At 39.3% G+C, this 22,552-nt stretch overlaps 1 protein-coding gene across 1 annotated transcript in view; it reads left to right on the forward strand.

Annotated features, from left to right (window-relative positions):
- Positions 1 to 22,552, forward strand: part of GABRG1 (gamma-aminobutyric acid type A receptor subunit gamma1) — an 81,211-nt gene that overhangs the window by 40,307 nt on the left and 18,352 nt on the right. The window contains exons 3-5 of the mRNA XM_073340106.1: positions 4,674 to 4,741; positions 18,224 to 18,444; positions 21,451 to 21,533. Of these exons, the coding sequence (XP_073196207.1) occupies positions 4,674 to 4,741; positions 18,224 to 18,444; positions 21,451 to 21,533 (372 nt within the window). The remainder of the gene's footprint in view (positions 1 to 4,673; positions 4,742 to 18,223; positions 18,445 to 21,450; positions 21,534 to 22,552) is intronic.

The following is a 22,552-nucleotide window of genomic DNA, read 5'->3' on the forward strand; positions in this document are numbered from 1 at the left end:
AGACCCAATATGGCCATTCTTTTGTTCTTATGGATCAAGGCTCCTTTGTTCCTGACTTTGTACAAACACACAGAAAGAGGTGACCTTGCTCTGAAGAGTTTACACTCCAAATCAGTGGTTTTCAATGTTTTTTCATTTGTGGACCCCTAAAATATTTCAAATGGAGGGTGCAGAACCCTTTGGAAATCTTAGCTATAGTCTGTGGGCCCCCCAGAGGTCTGTGGATCACAGGTTGAAAACTACTGGTCTAAATAGATGAGACAAAGTCCAAGAAGGAAAACAGAGGCACAAAAAGGTGAAATGACTTGTCCAAGGTCACTGGTAGGGCCAGAATTGGAATCTAGGTTTCCAGACTCCCATGCCAGTGTGCCTTATTCATTAGCCACATTGCCTTTCTGTTTCTGAGAATCTTTTTTCTCCACAGACTTTTGTCCCTGAATAAAGCATAGGTTATCACATTGTTTCCTCTGTTACTTCTCTCCAGAACCAGGAAAACTTGTAGCCCCGTGCTTCACTGGCCTCAAAATTTGACCCATACAAAGAAATACAGACTACACCTTCAACTCTTGTCCTGATGCTTATTGAAATGCAGTAGACATTTAACAGAGAAAGAAACAAAATCAGTCATTAATGCACTCATCCGATACTCCACTTCAATTATGTTGATTAAATCTGGTGTTGGTTTCAACGTCTCAAGACTTGCAGAAAAAAGTTACTTGACTGGGATTATCCTTAACTTTCAAGGTAATAATATCCCACAGAAGAATGTTTGCTGTTGAATTAATTTGACTCATTTATAGTAGCAACATTTTTGTCTCTGAGCCTGAAGCTCAGGGGTTCAAATACCAGAGCAGGATTTGGTCTCTTCCTGATGTTGACACAGCATTTCAGCATTTGAGAACAAGGGGGAGTGCTGTACTGTTAAAAGTAGAATCCTTTCAAGGAGACACTGGGTTCCCTTTTCTGCCTGTTTCTGGTGACTGTCCAGATGAAAGTTGAGAATCCTATGATAATTTTGAAATTTAATAAGAGAAAACACCATTGTGTAGCCAGTCTTTCTCTGTCCCTCTCATTCCAATATTCATGAGCTGTGCTGACTGCTTAATAACCACTTTATTTATACATTCATTATTACTAACTTTGTTGTTTGTACTTTGAAATGCCTAGAGCATAAAGATGCCATTCTAAAACCATATTTTGTTCTTAACATAAAACTGCTGGCTTCTAGATGGAAACAAGGTTGTATAAATCCAAATTACATACAGACATTACTTTGTGGAAGGTTTTTATTATTAATCTGTATAAATTAGGAAATCAATAAAATGCAAGTGTGGTAATGCCTTGCCTTGCTTTTTGTTTGCTTGTTTCAGGGGGTTTTTAGGTTCATTTGGCCCTCCTGAGTTTATAGTGATCCATGTTGTTCCATCCTTAGTCCCATGTGTGATGGGTTTGGTCACAGAGACCCCCTTGTGACTGTCACCTGATGTGCTGGAATTACCTCTGAGCCCATTTTTCCTGCCAACTTGGGACTTCCAGAATCCTGTCTTGTTGAGCCAGACACACTAGCCTGCTGCAACACAGACCCAGGGTCTGGTCTAAGCCCCCAAAGTTTCAGGCTTAACTGAAAACTGCACAGCAAATCATCTAGTTCCCAATGGGATCCAAACTCCAAATACATCCATTTTACTTTGTCTAAAGCTTACACAGGGTAAACTCATAAATTGTCCACCCTTTATAACATTGATAGAGAGAGATGCACAGCTGTTTGCTCGCCCTGGTATTAATGACTTACTCTGGGTTTATTAATAAACAAAAGTGATTTTATTAAGTATAAAAAGTAGGATTTAAGTGATTTCAAGTAATAACAGCCAGAACAAAGTAAGTCACAAAGCAAAATAAAACAAAAGACGCAAGTCTAAGCCTAATACATTAAGAAACTGATTACAAGTAATATCTCACCCTCAGAGATGTTCTAGTAAGCTTTTTTCACAGACTAGACTCCTTCCTAGTCTGGGCCCAATCCTTCACCCTGGTACAGTCCTTGGTAACCAGGGGTTTTCTCATGACTGGCAGCCCCCTTTGTCCTGCTCCACCTCCTTTTATAGCTTTGGCACAAGGCAGGAATCTTTTGTCTGTGCTTGTCCCCAACCCCGTCTCATCAATGGAAAAATACAAGGATTAAGATGGATTCCAGTATCTTGTGACATGGTGACATGTCACTGTAAGATCCCTAGTCTCCATTCTTCCTGGGTTGGCTCACATGAACTCAGGAAGGTTTGCAGGTAAATAAACCATTTACAATGAATTGTCCTAGTCAATGGGAGCCATCAAGATTCTGAGCCACCATTAATGGCCAACACGTTGCATAATTACAATAGGACCTCAGTGTTATACTTTTTATTTCTAGCTTCAGATACAAGAATGATACATGCATACAAATAGGAGGAATATATTCAGTAGGTTATAACCTTTGTTATGGTATGTTACAAGAGACTTTTTGCATAAAGCAAATTGCAGTTACCTCATATTCACAACCATAAGCATATTTCTATAAAACATATGGAGTGCAACATCACACCCTGTATGGTCCGTTCTCAAAGTGACAAAAACATGGATTGAGATGGTTGATATTTTCAGAATTTCCAATGTGAAATACAAGAGAAAAAGTAAAAATGTTCACTGTTTTCATCCCCCCCGCCCTTGTCCCTGTTCCCTCCACCCCTATTTTTTACCTGTTCTATACAGGCACTGCCTAAATCCAAAAGAAAAAGTGACACTCGTAGACACAGGGTCCAGCTACTAAATGGCCATGCATGAGATTCACAAGGACCCTCAAAATGCAAACCTGCAGTATGAAAGGGGGCCATACTCCCCCAGTCAGAAGCTATTACAGTGTTCACTAATTCTTAGATGTTTTAGATTCTTTGTGACGTTTTCCCTAGCCTGCCAACTTTACTTCTGTCTTGTCTGACTTGGGTACTCTGCATCCTGATGTCATCTAAACTCTGATCTCATTCTGAGATTAGGTGATCTATTTTGCTGGATCCGCTGAAATGGGATCTTTGCCAGTTATTTCAGTGGAGCCAGGATTTCACCTCATGTCTCCTGGCCCATTTAACAGCATTCTGAACACATTGAACTGGAGGAGGTAGGCAGATGGAACCGTGTGGCACCTCACACGAGGCCCTTGAGGCTGAGGAACAATTAGTGGTCTCATGGATCTCTCTCAAACTAGGAGAGGCCCATTCTAGAGACCACAAGTGTGCCCGCAGTATCTCAGCAACCCTTCATCACCTCCATACAGCCATGTCACATGACCTCAAATGTTCTTTGGAACTGAGAAAATAGAACTCCACTTGGATCAATGAGAAAGTGGAAAAATGAATTCTATATTAAATACTTTCCTTGTGGCTCTTCCTCCTTTTCCCCCATAAATCAGCAGAGGGACAAAGGGGCTTCATTTTAAAAATCTTCCAGCCCACTCCCACCACATTTTTATATTGCCCAGTCCTCTTGGCTAGGGACAATGAGGCCACAGGACCTTAATTCTTAACACTTACTGCCCTGTTGTGAGGTGCTGCATGACATGTCCTTTTCCCTTCATGTATATCTTCACCCACTCTGCAATATGAGGTGGAAAAAGCAAAAATTCATAGTAACAATGTTTTTAAAAACAAATATTTCTATTGCTGAGTCCTGGCCTCTCTCACTCTCAAATTCCCATCCTATAAATTAGCTGGGGGAAGTTCATGGTCTCTGTGTATATAATGTCTTCTGCAGTTTCCACAGTATGCATCCGATGAAGTGAGCTGTAGCTCACGAAAGCTTATGCTCAAATAAATTGGTTAGTCTCTAAGGTGCCACAAGTCCTCCTTTTCTTTTTGCGAATACAGACGAACACGGCTGTTACTCTGAAACCTGCATATCCTGTGACACCTATACGACAGCAGACTTTTATAAGATAGCCAGGTATTTTAAGAAACTATCCAAATAAACTGAATGCAATTCTATCCTTCCTCTGTTAGAAGATGATCTCTTGAAAGAAGCTAGTTTTTGCTAAACACTTTAGACTGTCTTCTTTGTATTAAGAAATGAAAGTCATTGAAATGTTAAATATTTTAAGAGTTCTAAATTTTGTCTGTGAAGTGACATATTGATCTAGTTGATAAGGATTATTAATGCATCTTCAGGTATGCTTTCGTTGGAATATAATTACATAGGTTGAAGAAACCTGGCTAAAAGCCAGTTTATTTTTCCTACACATCTTCAATAAGAATTGACAAATTACACATGATTTTTCCAAACATTTTCTTCTTTCTGTTTATGATTCAAATTTTATTTTGGAGGATGAATCTTTTTAATTTCTTCCTCTACCTGACCTTTTCCATCACTGCTTCATATAATCACGAAACGTATCAGACAAAGGTACGTTTTCCAGTGTGAAACAAAGATTCATGTTGATGACTGTAATTTAATGACAATGAAAAAAGGGAGTTATGTTCCATGTGATTCTGTGCACAGTGATCAAAAGCCAATATTATGCAATGACTACTCCTTCTGTATTTGATAAAGGGATCACTTTTATTCTTATTTTAATAAATAAGTTACATTAACAGCATACAGTATATAGAGTTGATTACATATGTAATTATTATGGTTGCTCTTTTGTTTAGTGAGAACTACGGTAATTGAAACAGATGTCTATGTTAACAGCATTGGCCCAGTTGATCCAATCAATATGGTAAGTCCTGATTGACTGAAAAATATGTTTGGATAAATAAGAAATACCACCACTTTTATTCAAATTATTGCCTTTAACTCCTCTAACTTTCATCCAATTATAGTGTGCCCCTGTAGTGTTAAAGAACATTTGTATTATGTTTTTAAATTGAATTATGATACCATTATGACAGAAGCTGAAGATTCTCTGTACTTGCCAGCAATTGCCATGTACATTGGCCAAAATGGACAGTCTCTATGCAAATAAATGGACACAAATCTGACATCAGGAACCATAACATTCAAAAACTAGTAGGAGAACACTTCAACTTCTCTAGCCACTCAGTAAAAGATTTAAGGGTGGCAATTTTGCAACAGAAAAGCTTCAAAAACAGACTCCAAGGAGAAATTGCTGAGCTTGAATTAATATGCAAACTAGATACCATGAACTTGGGTTTGAATAGAGACTGCGAGTGGCTGGGTATTACACATATTGAATCTATTTCCTTAAGTTAAGTATCCTCACACCTTCTTGTCAACTGTCTAAATGGGCCAACTTGATTATCACTACAAAGGTTTTTTTCTCCTGCTGATAATAGCTCATCTTAACTAATTAGCCTCTCACAGTTTGTATGGTAACTTCCAACTTATCTGTGTATATATATATATATGTTCCATTCTATGAATTTGAGGAAGTGAGCTGTAGCCCACGAAAGCTTATGCTCTAATAAATTTGTTAGTCTCTAAGGTGCCACAAGTACTCCTGTTCTTTTTATCTAAACACAAGCTCTCAAAAAGCAGGAAATGTATGCGTTGCTTACATACCAAGGTAATAGGTGCCTTAGAAAAACCTAAAGTAGACAGTATGACCTATGGCCAAGGATATATGTTCTACCCTAACAGCCTTACAAGCCCAAGGCCTCTGGCATGAACTGCAGATACTGTCGGGGAGTCACTGTCTCTGACTGGGCTATATGGGAAAGAATAAGTGAAAAGCCTCTGAGAGGGGAGAGCAGAGGAGCAATGGGGTAGTGGAAAGCTATCAGATCTCCACGCTCCCTGTAGCAAGCTTCTGCAACCCCATCTGTCTGCCTATTGTGGCCTCCTTTCACCTCCTCTCCCGACACCTAGTTTCCCTTGGCAGTCCCTGAAACAGTTCACTGTGGCAACGGCATATGTGGCTAAGCAGCCACCTGTCCAAGGGTGTAGCAAATAGTAGCCTCTTCCATCAGACACCAGCATCAGTGGACAGCAATCTAATTTCAGTTGTTGGGTTTAGTGTGCAGATGCTGGGTGTAGTGTTGGTGCCTGTAATATACAGGAGGTCAGAATAGATGGCCTGGTGTCCCTTCTAGCCTCAGACTGCATGTCTTTAATATCTCTTCCTCCCCATTCTGTATTTGTTCATCTTTCAGTGCTCTTATTGGGCCAGATTGTGATAGGTGCTTGCTACCAGTTCTATACTATTTCACACCACGAGCAGTCCCACTGCAGTCAGTAGGGCTACTTAGTGGAGCAAGGTGCTAGTTAGTGGAGTAAGAGTATTACAGTCTGGCCCTGAAGAAATCGCCTGTGTTAACGTTGTACCTTTTCTACTTTGGGCCCAGACTGTGATCTTCTTACTCATACTGTTGAGCAGTTACTAACTAGAGTACTCCCATTGAAGTCAGTGCAACTGTTCATGTGAGTAACTGCTGACCAGTGTAAAGACAGGTGGAGAGAGTGTTGCAATTTGGCCCATGTCAACTATAGCTTCACTTATTTATATGAAATACATTAAAATCACCATCCTCTTTGGTTTCTGAAATGTACTAATGGTGTATGGCTTTGAGTCAGTTATCATGCATTTCATAAAAAATAAAGCTTATTATGAAAGGAGAAACTACTGATGCTGGAGACAGACAAATCCACCCCTCACCCCACCAAAAAAAAATCAAAGCCCTTTTGTTCCCCATACATTTTTAAAATCAAGAGAGAACTAAATATCACAGATATGGAAGAACTGTAACCAGAAGTTTAGAAAGACATCCGTAAGGCATCAAATTCCACATCGTGTTCTTAACACCAGTGTTTCATATTCAATTAGTTCCTGTAAATATTCATAGAATTCTCTTTCCTATCAAGTGTTGCACATTTATTAGGGAAGGTGATTTTGCTAGAATTCAGATACTTATGCCAAATAAAGGTCATTTAATTTCAAAACCTTTCATTTTCCAAACTGGTGATATTTTACAGGTAAGAATCTTTTTCAATAAAATATTTCACTTTCTTTGCATATCACTTAGTCATAAGTGGAACATTGGGTGCTAAAGATATATTACTTTGAAAATTACATTAAGAGCTTCAAATATGAGCAAATAAGTACAGTGTGGAAGTTTATTACTGGCTTTATTTTCTCTCATGTGGCCTGGTTTATTGATCATCCATAAGCCTTTGTCTTTTGGGTTTCTTGCATAACTTTACATAAATATATAATTCAATCAAACTTTTACATCCTCAGTGAAATAGAGAAATATACATCTAAAAATGTGCAGTTGTAAAAAAAAAAAAAGGGGGGGGGAACATACGTTGTTATAATAAAAAGTATAAAACTGGGAAAATGCAGAGGACTGTGTTAGCAACCTGACAGCGGGCAACACTGTTTCACAAGTATGTAACCCACATCTATTCTGTGGTGCTTTGTCTCCCTCCATTGGTGGCTGAGGTTGATAAGCCTGCTATAACTTTACCTAAGAGAGGTGGCTCTTTCAGTGCAGACAACAGAGGCTCATTGTTTCAGGTCCAAAGGTCACAGGTTTGATCCCCGCTGCCAATGACCCACCCAGGGACATTACATTGCAAGAATATTTACACAACTTTATCTGAGTTGCTGTAATGTCTCCCATAATGTTTTATCTGGCGTAAATAAAACAAAATATAACAATCTTGATTTTTTTTAGCTGTTATTACCTTTTCTCTCTCTTTATCTGCCACTGTTCTTCTTTCATGCCCCTTTTTCTCTCTTTCCTTCTTCCTAAAACCAATAAAATGCTTAGTTTTCCTCTCTTAGTTTCTCCATTCTCCATCTCCTTACTCAAACATCTCATTCATTGTCACTCCATACACCAGGCCATGATTAGATGAAGAGGATATCTCTGCTCCTGGGCTAGGTTGATTTCAATGTGAAGGAAGACTCTAAGGTGCTGGGTTGAAGACAAGGCTCCACTCTGTACTCTCACGGCATCTGTTGGCTTTTTTGTCAGCCTCTGCTATGCAGTGAGTGGCAGACTTCACTTCTGTTAGGAAGGAGTTACCAGGGAGGCAGATTTCTCTTTCAATTACTTATTTCAAGTTAAACACCCAAAATTCTACAGCTTTTTCAGCCAGTAAATCTCCAGGTTTGGGGGCTAATATGCTGCAGTTAGAGCGATGTTTGGAGGATGCTTTCTAAAAAAAATACTTTGTAGCTTTGAAGTGTACAATCCATATTTGAATTGATAAGATGTTGTTATAGCCGCTGAAAAAGGATGGTAGTACCTTATCTTCTAAAGCCTATTAAAGTGCTTTTGGTATTTAGCGCCCAGGAAAATGGGCTGATCATTGACCACAAGATACACCAAGCTGAGCTGCATGTAGCATGCCGGTTGTGCTCAGTGGTGTAAAATATGTGAATTCAATAAAATTGGACAATTTTTCAAAACCTTCTGTAACTTAGTGGTACACAGATGTAAAGATCACACAATTGAAGAAATTGCACCTCTTCCATATATACACGTATTGTTACATGTAACACATTATATTACTACCCTAAAGAGATTAAACCAAAATAACTTTTGTCTCTTTTCTAGTCTGTACATTTTGACAACAGTTTGTATATCACCAGTTTCATTGTTTCCACTGTATAAGCAATTAGTCTACTCTGCAAAGCAAAAGGGGGAGGGCGGGGGTGCGGGGTTGTAATATTTTAAAAACATTATTGTAAAACCACCAAAATTGGAAGGCATAATTCATGACAATATTTATAATTAACTTATTTTAGAAACTTGTGGTGTCCTTCTATTATTTAGTCTGCTCGTACAACACAATATAGTCAGAAACAGCTTCTTTGTAACAGAATATAACACTGAAGTGTTATGTCACATGATCCTCTGTTTCTGAACTAGTTTGAAAGAAGAATGTATATTATGAAGAGGAAACCAATTACCTTTCTGATTTTAGCCTTCGTCCCCCAGTGCTACCTGATGAACACACTTATACTTGCATGAAAAAAGAGGCTTAAGTGTATGTGAGATATTTGGTAGAATTTGTCTTTGATTGCACCATTTTGTAGATGTTGGCTTCCAGGATTTAATTTACTAAAGTTCTACACAAATTTTAAATGATGTGGACATGATAATCATTCTCTTGTGCCTATGGCTGTGAGTATCTACAGACACCAGGTGCTTGAGTAAATATTTTCCATGTACAGTACTGGTACAATTCTGTCTAGTCTTTGGCATCATACAGTAGCCACACAAGATATGGCTAAGAGCATTTTGAATGACCAATGCCCTGGTTACAGCAGTAAATTCTGCTGAGGCACAGGTTCTAGCAGCATAGAACTTAGGCCCAGATACACGATGAGTTTCCAATTCTCATCCTTCTGCCTTTTCTTAACCATGTTCTAATAACTGCTGTTGCGCATAAGTACCAAATTCTGCTAATGCTATACAATACCATATGGCCCTCTTCATAGCCTTCACTCCTCTCTCCTTCTTCTATCCAACTTACTCCCCACACAGACAGGCTACTTGGCTGCACTGTGGTAATTTTTTGTGTGATTTCAGATCAGCTCCTCTCTCTGGTGATCTGTAGGACAGACTCACTATTTTTAATTTCTTGTACCATTTGTAATACTTTCTGAGCTATCCCCTACATTGTCAATTAGACAGTAATATATCAAAAATACCCCTGTCCATTATGACTACTCCCTAGCCTTCCTGTGCAAATATTGCCTTGTGATGTTGTGTTTCAACTGTGAGAATCATTGTACCAAACTTAATTTCTCTCTATTAAGTTTTCACATTATCATGCAATAGTTACTTTACAGTTCATCTTGCCTAACTAACATTTAACATACACTTTGAGATCCTTAGAAGAAAGCCTGTGTTTATGCCATCATGTACACAAACTACACTGGTCAAGAAGTAGTGATTTCTCATTGTAGTTGCATTTGTGCACCATAGATGCTTACAGTGAGTACACTATATTTTGATTTCTTTTTCTTTGCTTATTACTTTTGGTTGAGTCTTACACGTTCTTATTACCATGTTTTGTTTTAGATGCTGTGGAAAGTGCATCAGTGACATTTTAATTCAAACAGTTTTGGGTTTTTTGCTTTTTTGTTGGTTTGGCATAAAATAATTTATTGAGGTTTCAGTTTTTTGAAGTATCAATAAATATCTCTGTACATCATAGATCAAATCTCATTTTAATAGAAGTTAGTTCAGAATGAATTTTGAAGCATTTTTGAGATTTTACAGCATAATTGAATTTGTGCAATTTGTTCCCTTAAAATTTGCACCCACATCTTTGTGCCTTCTGCTCAATTATGGATGATTGGGCTGCTTGAGTCTCTCTAGTTACATTATAGTGGGTGTAACTCAAGAAGTCAGAGGTTCAGCAAGGGAACTCCTGTGTGTTTTAAAACAAATAAATAAAATCCAAACTCTCACGTGCCATAACTGCAGGAAGTACCCTAATAAATATTTCAGGTAGACAAATAATTAACTGGCATGATATTTATTAGTAGTCTCTAATTATACAGAAGAGTCAAAATAACTCTTATTATTTATTTATACAACCACTTATCTGGTTTTCACATTCATAATGACCCAGATTAGTATGTACACCAGATGTAACAACAAAGAATATGAATTTATCTGCTGTATTATTACAATTTAGGGAGTCACACATACTTTTTTCTATACACCTCTTGTAAACATGTCATTGCAGTATTATTTCCATTAGTCTGGCATACGTTCACATGACAGCCTATAGTAAGATCTGTTAATGGGAATGATCTGATTGGTTTAAAGTTTCCAGCCGTTGATGAAACTGTGTTCTGTTCAATAAAGTTCCTATAAGCCCCGGCTGCCTCTCCTCCCCATCAACACAATATCAAAAATGTCAGATTTATAGGTCAAAATCTATTGCAACTCATTGGGCTTCCCAGATGTGCCCTTAGGGTCCTAAGGAAATAACCAAAAGTGTTTGCTGAAACAAATAATTTAATTTCAGCTTCAGTCCCAGGCATGGGTATCTGTTGCTGATGAATCCATTGCTGAGCCTGAAACAGTTCCCATAGTTTTAAAAACAGGGGGCTTTAAAATAACTTACCAAAGAGAGCAGCTACATTTTAGAACTTTTGTTAGAGTAGCTATAAATGAAAGTCTGCTCAATATTTTAATACTGGAGATCTTGCTTAAAAGCCCTTGTTTGACATGCAGGTAGAGGGGTGTGTGTGTGTGTGTGTGTGTGTGTGTGTGTGTGTGTGTGTGTGTGTGTGTGTGTGTGTGTGTGTGTGTGTGTGTGTGTGTGTGTGTGAGAGAGAGAGAGAGAGAGAGAGAGAGAGAGAAAATAAGTGCTCAGGGACAGTATGCTGGTGATAAAACAGCTAATGCTGACAGCTTTATTACATGCATTCCTGCCTCTTAGATCATATTTTCACTATTATGTATTTGACTGCCTTGATCGCCTAACCCTTTTATCCCCACACCAAACTGTGTCTGGAATTTAGTAATATCTCTCCTTATTGATAAGGACAGAATGCCAGTATATTTTCTTTAACTTTCCTGAAGAAGAATAAAAAAAAATCCTCTATTTTTCTGGAAATCTCTTGCTGAAAACGCTTTCTTTCTGTTTAAGTCTTCAGCCAGAATCAACCCAAGAGGGCAATGACCTCTAGACAGAACTGAGCTGATATGAATCAAATGGGTTTTCTTCTTCATCTCTGCAACTTGTTTGAAGCAAGCTGCACTGCAGACCTTTGCTGAATCTTCATCTCAGACTTTGGCTGAAGCAAGTCTTATGCTATTTCTTGGACATTTGGTTTAGGGAAATATGGTTGCATTTGTATTTGTCCCATAAAGAATCAGGACATTTTTACTCTTAATTTCCTGTTTTCCATATAAAATACGCTCCAGTTAGCACATCGCCACTAGCATGTCAGACCCACTTTGCTGCACATTACTCTTTAATACACCCTTGTATTGTGGAATAGAAAATCAGTTATGAGACTACTAGAAAAACATTAAGAAACAGTTTCCTTTTTTGTTGGATTTTACTTACTCTTTGAAGTCACTGTACTCCTCAGCATGCTGGAATGACACATGGTTTCCATCACAATGATTGTAGTTAGGCCTTAGAATCGATGTTGTTGTTCCAGATGCAACAGCTGGTTTACAACCTGTGCAATAACTTTTGCAGAATTAGTTACATCCACGTAGAACATCAGAGAGCATGGTCTGTTTCCTTTTCTCAAGGCCTTCCAACAAAAAGTCAAGTGCCTAGCTGTACTTGAATGCTGACTATGCATGTTTTTTCATTTGCTGTTTGAAATTGTGACAGATCTCAGGAGTTGTCTTATTTAAATAGCATGTAGTGACTGTTCCTGATTTTCTTAGTGCAGTTACTTTTTATTATTGATTGCTTTTTTTCATTGGCACTACTCAGCTGAGTAATTGCTCAACCATTCACAATCTGGCTGTCTGATGGTCATCCATCACTATTCATTATTTTCTCCGTTTTGAATTATGTCACAGTGCTGGAGAATAATATTTGTGCCACAGTTGAAAAGAGATGGAGAAAAATTGAGGTACGCTTTAAATAATTAGGCAGGCTAGCTCTTTATTCAAGTTATGGGAGAGCAGAGTTCTAAAGAGTTCAGTGTCTAATCAAATGGCTAACATATGTCATGGTCATTGAACCCTAGGTATAATTTGAGGCTAAGTGTGAATGAACAAACATTTTGCTGTGGCCATAGATTAAATCGGTTTTAGTTTGCATGGCTATTTTATCACTCGTTTCATTTCAAAGAGAAAGCAGTAAACCATTTTTATTTTAACAATGTGGCACTGAAAGGCAAAAGGTTTGATAAAAAACTAATGGAAGAAGTGATAGAATTGTTAAATGTAACTTTCTGTACCAAAACAAGAGAGATTAAATAATCATCTGGAGAGAGATGCTGCAGTACAGGAGTATACCATTTTATAAATCTAAAATACTGTTCTGCTGGGTGGTATAGAAGTAAACTATTAGTTTCTACACACACTATGACCTTCAATCATCTGGTTGTGGCCAGCACTGCAGACAGGATACTGGGCTAGAAGGATGTTGGGTCTGATTTAGATCGTAGGAACTGCCACACTTATTCATCAAATTTTAGGAGCCACACTTCTCCCTCTTGTAGAGAAATTACAGGTCCTTCAGGAAACAGGGAATGAAATCGGTAGCGGTTTCATCTTCTAGAATTCATGAATCCACTAAGATCAGTGCAGATATAAAGCCAACACCAGAGGCAGGATCTTTCTCTGGTCTTTCTCTTCCTACCTCTCTTTAGCACAGCCTTCAGTACTGGCTGTTGAACCCAAAAACCTCTTGAAAGTGTCAGTCAGCTGTGCAGAGGGGCTCTGTAGGAAAGTAATGCAGCCAGAGAATATATTATGGATCCTCACGAATAGCAGTCTTTCCATGCAGATGAGGAAAGATAAGAATGCTTTGGAGGTGGCAGAGAAAGGGAGTGAGTTGCATGTGAAGGGCCCCCCTCTGACATCCTTTCTCACGGATCCATAGAATTGGGTCCAATGTTGCACAGCAGTGAACTATTCAGCAACAGATTATTAATTTTGTTGTATTATATTTTATGCATTAAGTTGTATTTGAACGGTGATAAATGCTGCATGCAAGGTGTTAGCAAGGTGTTAGCAAATATACGACTATGTCTAGAACTCGTATTCAGAGCTAAAATGTAAGATAATATAAGTAGCTGGCTTGGCTCCCTTGCTGGAATTCCTGTTTTCCTTCAAAATCTTCTAGTAGTTTTTCTTCCTTTTTAACCTAAATTTGTTGGGGTGGTAAGTGTTCTGCGGCTGTGTGAAATTTTCCTGCTCTGGTGGGTTTGACAGTAATGTTACTTTGACATATTTCTTGTTTGCAGTTCTACTGTGAAAAGTGAATATTTAAAATGCCACCTTCTCACTCTCCTGATCTGCTCCTGTTGTATATTGAAAACATCATCTGTTGACTTCACTCACCTAGTGACTACTTTTTACTCCTGTTAATGCTGCAGAGGTAGCTCTAGGAGAGGGAGCTGGTGCCTGTTCTTTTCTTATGTGTCTTCAAAAGAATTACTTACTCAGTTTCAATTAAACTTGTGCAGCCCATTGAAGTCACTTGAGGGCGGTGGGGAAGTTCTCCACTGCACTGTGTTTTGTGTGATCATTTACACAAGTGCAGAGTTAGTGCCAAAGGCTGCCTGTCATTCTGACTTGGTAGCATTTTGCATCCACTTTGAATTGCTGTAGCTGACTACACAAAGCACAGGCAAATGGAGAGTCAGGCTTTGTTTTGAAGGCAACATTTAAAGACAAAGGGGTTGCACAAATATAACCGATGGCCTAATTTGACCTGTGGAACCACAACTGCTGGTGATAGTAGCTGTCAGGAAATAAATTAGACTCTTAGATCCAGTTGATCCCAGGTCAGTCTGCATGATTAGCAGTTACAGGCCCCCCAGTCTCCTCCCTCCCACCTTTTTCCTTATACACTGATGATTTTTGAACTGGAAATCATTCAAGGACAATAAGCAAAGCTCCACAGTGCCTTATTGGCAGAGTGATTTTTCAGAAAACAGAGACACTTCAAATTGTAATTGTGTTTAAAGTCTTTGCAATTTCTGACAAGATTGTGGATATGACTGAGACTTGTTTCACCCCGTGTAAGGGGCCATATAGCTACTCCACCCAGGAGCAACCCAGGAAAAGAACAGTGATACAGATGATAATAATTCCTTCCCTGGTCTCCCCCACCTTGATTCAGAAGGTCAGTAAGTTTTACCGCTATGCCATCCTCATGCTAGCTCAGCTGTGCAGGTTGGCATATGGGGCAAGATGGAGGGAAGAAAGTAGAGGCAGGGCATTCTCCACACATGTAGACCCATAGAACCCTTCACAGGGTGAGGGAGTGGGTCTGTCCTTCTATTCCCTTTTTCCCATTCATGACATAAAAGGGCAAGTCACTATCTTGCCCTGTATCAGTTATGTAACATCTTTAAACTATTATAGAGCTAACTTGTTCCAAGTGTGTTATATTACAATTATTCAGCTGATATTTTGTTTTCCCCCTGGGCTCTTTTCCGTGTTTTCTTCCATTCATCCCACTCGCCCGGAATCCTCTCCTTGGTTTGCCTGCCTTGTCATCTCTCCCACAACAAGGCACTTCTGAAAACATATATCAAAGTTCAGGGCAACTGCACTTGTATTCCCCTCCATGGTCTCTCAGGAGCACTGACTCTAGGCTCCTGGTTCCTCAGCAGTCACCTCTCTTGGGCAGTGACCCACATTTCATTCCCTCCTCAACAAGGTTTTTTCCAGGCTGCACAGTTCCCTGACTGTGTTGTGATGTCCACAGCAAGCCAGCATCTGCACTTTGCTTTCTCCTCAAGGCTATGAACAGCATAATTGCCAGCAGTTATAAGTTGCCCCAAAGTCCTTTATAAGCAAGCAAATTTATTCTTAAGGTGAAAGCATTGTACAGAAATCCTATTAAAAACAATAAAAGAACCTACACACATGCAACTGAACTTACCAAAGATCACACCCAGACTCCAACAAGGGCTCTGGTCAGAGTCAGTCCTGCAAACTCCACAAAGGAGTTTTTCTGTGATTACAACAGCCTCAGCTCAGAAAGCCATTGCGCCATTATTAAACACAGTCTTTTGAAGTTCATATCACTTCCAACTGTTTGCACAGCATCTTCACCCCAGAGAGGTTACATACAATCCCAGTCCACAGGCATACATAACCTTTGCATATGGTACAATGGACTCCAAAGATACTTAAATTTAACTCAGTAAGGGTTTTTTTTAGAAAATTGCCATATCTGCCACAACATACTTAATCAAAATGACCTTCAAACCCTAGTTCTCCCCTCAATGAAGTGTGACCTTTTTCTTTTTTATATAGGCAGCTAAACAAATGAAAACAGCCAGCAGTTGAAGAGTAGGATTAGCAATATGTGCCAAACGTCATGATTCAATCATATGCCTTTTTCCTCCACCCTAGGGTGCAAAAGCAACGTTTGAAAATTAGGAAGTGCCAGAATTAAGACTGCCTATGCAACGTTAATTCTGTTCCCTGCATGCTTTCTGATACAATCTTTAATTATATGATCACATACTATTTTTCCACCTGTCCCCCTGCTTCATTCAATGCACAGGATGGACAGTGCTCAGGGAATGAGACAGCTGCTCCATATTTTTATCATCATCATTCAATTAGTGAGCCCTGCCATATTTACTGTACCCCATCCAAAACCTGCACTGAATACTGAATCATTCATTTCCTTGTAGTCTTTTCTATGGCACTCATTGCTTTTGTCTCTGAGTGTTTCACAAACATTAAATTTAATCTTAACAACCTTCCGGGAAACAAGTATTAGTATCCCCATTTTGCAGAGGGGGAAACTAAAACTAAGACAGTGACTTTCCTGAGGCAGTGAATCAGCAGCATCTCTTATTGATCTTTTGTTTTATGTTATTAGATACAGGAGGGGTCAGATCTCTAGCTGGTGTCAATTGGCAATGGCTCTATTGACTTCAGTGAAACGATGGCTAGTTTACACCCACTGAAGATCTGGCCCAAGGTTTTTATTTAACAAGTATTGTTTCCTTCTTCCTTCTTTCCTTTCTTTCTTTTTTGTAAAATCTGGCTGATTTTTATGTTGCTGGAAACACATTGAACTGAACATATTTTGGGTATATTAATTTCTTAGAAAACAAAGACATTAGTACCTCTGCAGTCAGTTTTACTTTTATATGACTGACATTGTATCTTGTTTTCTGAAGAGACCAACATTTAGAGGCGGTATTTGAGTGACCCAGGTCAAATAATTGAGCACTACACATATGTGGAGTCCACTGTAATAGATAATACCTTCCTTTCTCATGGCATTGAATTCTATGCAAGACAATTTATATTATATAATAGGGCAGATTGCCCCTCCAAGTTAAAACTGTGGTGATTCCCCCACCCCAGGAAATGGTGTGTTGTTCCCCTCCGTGTCAAAACTAGCACCTCTACAAGAGACCAAAGCCAGCTGCATGAAGACCCTGTGCCCCTACACAGGGTCAGCCCCTCCGGTCACACTCCCCATGGCTACAGCTGTCCCTGGGACAAGGATAGAGAGCTGTGTGGAAAGGTACACCTCTACCCTGGCCTTCCAAGTCATCTTGTTCCCCAGAGCAGATCCTGAATGCACTGAAAGCCTGTGCAAGGTCTCTGTGGAGAAAGAAACATTGTTGCAGACACTTCCATTCATGGATGGTCCCTTCCCCTGGGTCTCAAGGGCCTAATATGGCCCTATGTCAGTAACAGAACTCTCTTCAGAGGAGATGGTGTCAAGTTGCTCCTTTGTCTTAAGTGCAGAGCAGCCCTGAGGGATTTCTGAAGAACAAGTCTAACACAGCCATAAAATTTCTCCCCTCCCACGCTGTACAGTTATTACTGTCATATGTAGATGCAGACTGAATTGTCTAATGAGAATCCTAGTTTCTTATTACCATTCTTCTGTTCTGGACATAAAATATCTATTAGGGAAATTAGCTTTCCATCAAGATAAGATGTTACCTACAGCCTAAAATGGATATGTGGTTTTCTTTAACAAAGTTTCCTTCCTACTGTGAACTTCTGGAGTTGTCCTCCCGACTCCTTATGCAGTTCATGATCAAAATTTACATGGCAAATGGTGAGGTTTCCTTTGCTGCATGTTCATGAATTTTTCAAAATGTGTTTATCTTGACTGGTAGACAAATTCCATATTTTTTGTCATGAGACATTCATGGAAATGTTGAAAAATGACCACATTTTACCCATGGGAAAACTTTTCACAAAATGGTCAAGATAATTTAAAAAACAACAACAACCAGGCCTACAAACTCTGGTCTAACCAAGTTATGCTTGGTGAAAGAGTAGTTCTATTTGCATTGTGAACCTTGGGGCTGCTCTATCTCACATTTAGGTACCTATGGTCCCAAGTGGCTGTTCTGGCAACTGATTTAGGGATGCTCCAGTCATGTCCCCCATTCCTCAGTTACTCCTTTTATATCAGAGGCTAGAAGTGCTGTACACTCCTCAAGCAGTGCAAAGGAGTCCATAGCAGAATGAAGGAGCTCACCTTAAGTTTAACTTTTAAAAAAGTATATTTGGCATATTGGCTTTGGTTGTTTGTGTGTAAATATAAAAAAAAAATATGGTTTCTCTTTTTCTAGGAATACACCATAGATATAATTTTTGCCCAGACTTGGTATGATAGTCGCCTAAAGTTTAACAGCTCAATGAAAGTGCTTATGCTTAATAGCAATATGGTTGGAAAAATTTGGATTCCAGACACTTTCTTCCGGAACTCAAGAAAATCTGATGCTCATTGGATCACAACTCCAAATCGTTTGCTTCGAATCTGGAGTGATGGACGAGTATTGTATACTCTGAGGTAAGGGCTCATGAACTGGATGCAAAGGCGCTCTTCATTAATATTTTCACTCATTGTTATATTCTGCAATCCATTACAATTAAACCTATTGATTTTACAACTTTAATAACAATTGCAACTGGCAGAAATAAATGAATTATCATTACTAATATTGTGAATGGGACTTTGAAAAAATTATAGTAAGAAGTAACTTCCAGGTCCCTTTCGGTTTCAAAGTTCAGAGGCTCAGAAACAAACGTGGAGATGAATAAGTTGTGGCTTAGTCAAGTGGAACATAAAATATATGCTGTTGTAATGTACTGCTCAACAAGAAATTAAATAGGAGCAGGGGGCAGATTTGTTTTATTTAGGTACAAGAAGACAGTAAAGATAAATAAGAGTAATGTAATGTGACAAGCCAATACCGTAATTTGTGTTTAACTCTTCAAGTGTCACAATTCCAGCTGTACACTGGACAGCAGACTCACTGGACTGAATTGAACTCTTAACTGTCCCCTATAGCTATTTTGCACAAAATTATATTTGAATAAAAGAAAGCACTCAGTTAAAATATTAGTCAAAAATACTTTATTTATATATATGGAGTAGGAGTGCCCATTATGGGAAATAGTTGTTTGCCCGTATAGGAAAGTATCCTGTAATAATCCTTTAGAAGGAAAAATAATCTAACATAATTTAAAAGGACACTGTTAACTTGATTTTTTTAAATGTCTTATTTTGAAGAGTGCAGTTTTCTGATAGAGCCTTCTGGTGGAGCCCTCTTTAAAGAGTATATCCTCTTTTGCAGAATTTCCTGTATAGAGTTTTATGCTCATCTGCTAATGTTTAAAATGTTTGTTAGCTTTTTTGAGCACCACCACCAAACCTGCTCAGACCCATTTCTTCTACTGTCTTCCAGCCAGCTTGCTGCCTGTCCAATTGCAGTTCCAGGTTTGCTGCTGCTGTTTCTGGTTAATATTCTTTTAGAAGGCCTAGGGAAGAGCACTCATGTAAGCTGTCCACGAGCAGTGGATGAGAGTGATGTCAACAAGCTAGAGTATGAGACAGGAACTGTAATCAACCTTCAACAAAACCCAGTGCTGTCCAATGTACACGTTTGTATCAGGGAAAAAGATGGCCTGAATTTGGCCTAAAGTGGAAGTAAATGGAGAAAAGCAAAGTTCATATGATAGCGAATGATGGAGCAACAACAGGATCTGACAACACATCACGCCATTTGGCTACAATTACCCCTATTGGCCTTCACCACTTCCCTTTTGGCACTTTATGGAGCAGGATTGGCACTTCTTCACCCTCAACTTCATAGGCAGACTGATTTTCTGCCTCCCCTGAAATTGGTCAGCTGATCTCTTCAAGACACCCATCTGTGATCCCAAACCTAATTTGGGTTGTCTTAAATAAAAGCAGATTTTATTGGTTAACTATCCAAAAAGAACAAATAACAGAAAAGAAAACACAGGGAATAAATGCATGTACTGTAGTTGGCTACTTAAAAAAAAGCAAACAAACAAACAAAAAAAAACCACATCACGCAGTGGATACAAAACTTTCAAATTGAAATATAGTATGTTTTCTGCAGCATGGTAGAAGTCCTTTCCTTCTTGCATCCTGAAGTCTAGCCATCTGTCTCAACTGGTCAGATCAGATTTCCAGAAAGGCCCCAAAGAAGTGTGTATATAAAATAGCAACTTACTTCATAGTCCTATTTTGCTTGCCAGCTTCTCCCCCAGCACTCCTCCAAAAACACAGGGATTTTTAAGCATGGTATTACTCTCAGAAATCAGTTTACTTGACTCCTATAAAAAAGAAGGGGAGATTTAATTGCACAAATAGCAGTTAGGTGCCTAATTCCCAGTGGAAGTTAATGGGAGCTGGGTGCCTAACTTGTGCCTTTGAAAGTTTTCTGCATAGATGTGAGGTATAATTTTCAAAAGCCCCTAAATGACTCAGCAGCCTAACTCTTATTTTCTGGAGTTATTTAGGGCACTTATCTTCTTGACAATATTACTCCTGGGCATCTTCTCTTTAAGAGCCTGATCTTCCTAATTACATTGGGGGGAGGGATAGCTCAATGGTTTGAGCATTGGCCTGCTAAAGCCAGGGTTGTGAGTTCAATCCTTGAGGGGGCCATTTAGGGATTGGGGCAACTATGGGGGATTGGTCCTGCTTGGAGCAGGGGGTTGGACTAGATGACCTCCTGAGGTCCCTTCCCACCCTGATAGTCTATGTTTCTGTTAGTACCACTAGCTTCATTGAAACTATCTACATGAGTAAGATCTGCAGGATGGGGCCCTATGTACACAATTCCACTCTTGCACATCTAGACATCAGGCATAATGATTCTGAATCCCACGTTAAGAGAAGCCATTAGAGTAGGTTATTAGGTGTCTAATATATAACCATCTATCAATGGCTTTCACATAAAGAACATGTGGTTTAAGACTTCCAGAGCGTGCAGTGGAGGGAGCACAGCTCCGGCTCCTCTGCTAATGCTGGTGGAGAGCTCTCCCAGTCTTGGGTAAGTGGCACTTTTCTACAACTCCCCCTCCTCTTTGGTTAGTGAGGGGAGAACTGCTCCTCCTATTTTAATCAGCTCATACTAGTGAAGAGCTGAAAGGACACAAAAATAGAATGGCATACTTGATATACCTTGTGGGTAGCATAACTGGTCATGCAAACTAGCATGACCAGACACACGGGTCTTCAAGTAGTATTTGGCGCTCACGAAAGCTTATGCTCAAATAAATTGGTTAGTCTCTAAGGTGCCACAAGTACTCCTTTTCTTTTTGTGAATACAGACTAACACGGCTGCTACTCTGAAACCTGTTATTTGGTGATGGATACCATTCTTTAGAAATGATATTGAATACTTTTTGTACATGGTCAGTTATCTATCCCTAATACACATTCACTGGCCAAAACGACTTGCATATACTCTAATATGTAGTACAAAGGGTCTAGGTGCTTGAACATAACCTCACTCATAAAACTTTTTCTTCTAATTAGGTTGACAATTAATGCTGAATGTTATCTTCAGCTTCATAACTTTCCTATGGATGAGCATTCCTGTCCTCTGGAGTTTTCAAGCTGTAGGTGGTAAAATACTTCATAATTTTATTTTCTATTATTTAAATTCAGACACTGTTGATTGATAGGCTGCAAAGCAGCAGGTCCGTGATTGCACATTAAATTCTTGCAGAACAGAAAACAATTAGCTGTTTATAGTTTGCTTAGTCTTCTCTTGAATTGAATGAAGGATGTTACACTTCATTTCACTGCAACTTTAAAAGGTTAAAAATAATCCTACCACTTAGGGGCCTGATACAAAGCCCACTGGAGTCAACAGCTATCTGCTCATTGACTTCTTGGGGCTTTGGATCAGATCTTAGGAGAGGAAGAAATATATATAATCTGCAAAATTTACCAGCGTTTAAGTGACTACATGTAGTATATTTAACAGTATAAAATTACAGGATCAGGTCACAAAAAAGTAACACTTAATCACCACAACTAGGCCCACTGTATAAAAGGATTAAGGCCTGTTTTACAGTGCCCCCCTCCTACCAGACCTAGTTTGGCTCTTGCTGAGTCACTCACTTCCTGGGTTAATTCTAACTAAACTCTCAAGGAATTCATGGAAGCAGTTTCCAGCAGGGTTAGTTGTTTGATCTAAGCTTTCTTAGCAAACAAAAACAAAACCTTGCAGACTCTTCCCTCAAATGTCTGTGCAGGCTGAGTCATCCCTTCCCCAAGTCTGTTCTTTGCACCGGTAACTCCAGTGACCAAAGTTTCCTTGCTCTAAGCTCAGAGCTTCAGCCATAAATGACTCCACATAGTATCCCTTCTGCCCATTTGGAGCAAATCATATCTGCAGTAGCTACAGTAGCAGTCCACTGGAAGCACTGTCCCTGGTCTCAGCTTTCTTGAGGGTATTGCAATCCCTGCCTCCATTTCCTGCTGCCCTCTTTTATAAGGGTCAGCTAACTAAGTTCCAGACCTTTCTCAGATGCAGAGAGTGGGGCTAATCATCCAGCTGCAGGCCTCTGCCCCCAGAGGAATACTATCCCTGATACCTTCACATACCCACCTGCCTTGAGTGGGCCTGTCA

The sequence above is a fragment of the Lepidochelys kempii genome, chromosome 4 (genome assembly GCF_965140265.1).
Source record: "Lepidochelys kempii isolate rLepKem1 chromosome 4, rLepKem1.hap2, whole genome shotgun sequence".
Lineage (NCBI taxonomy): Eukaryota > Metazoa > Chordata > Testudines > Cheloniidae > Lepidochelys > Lepidochelys kempii.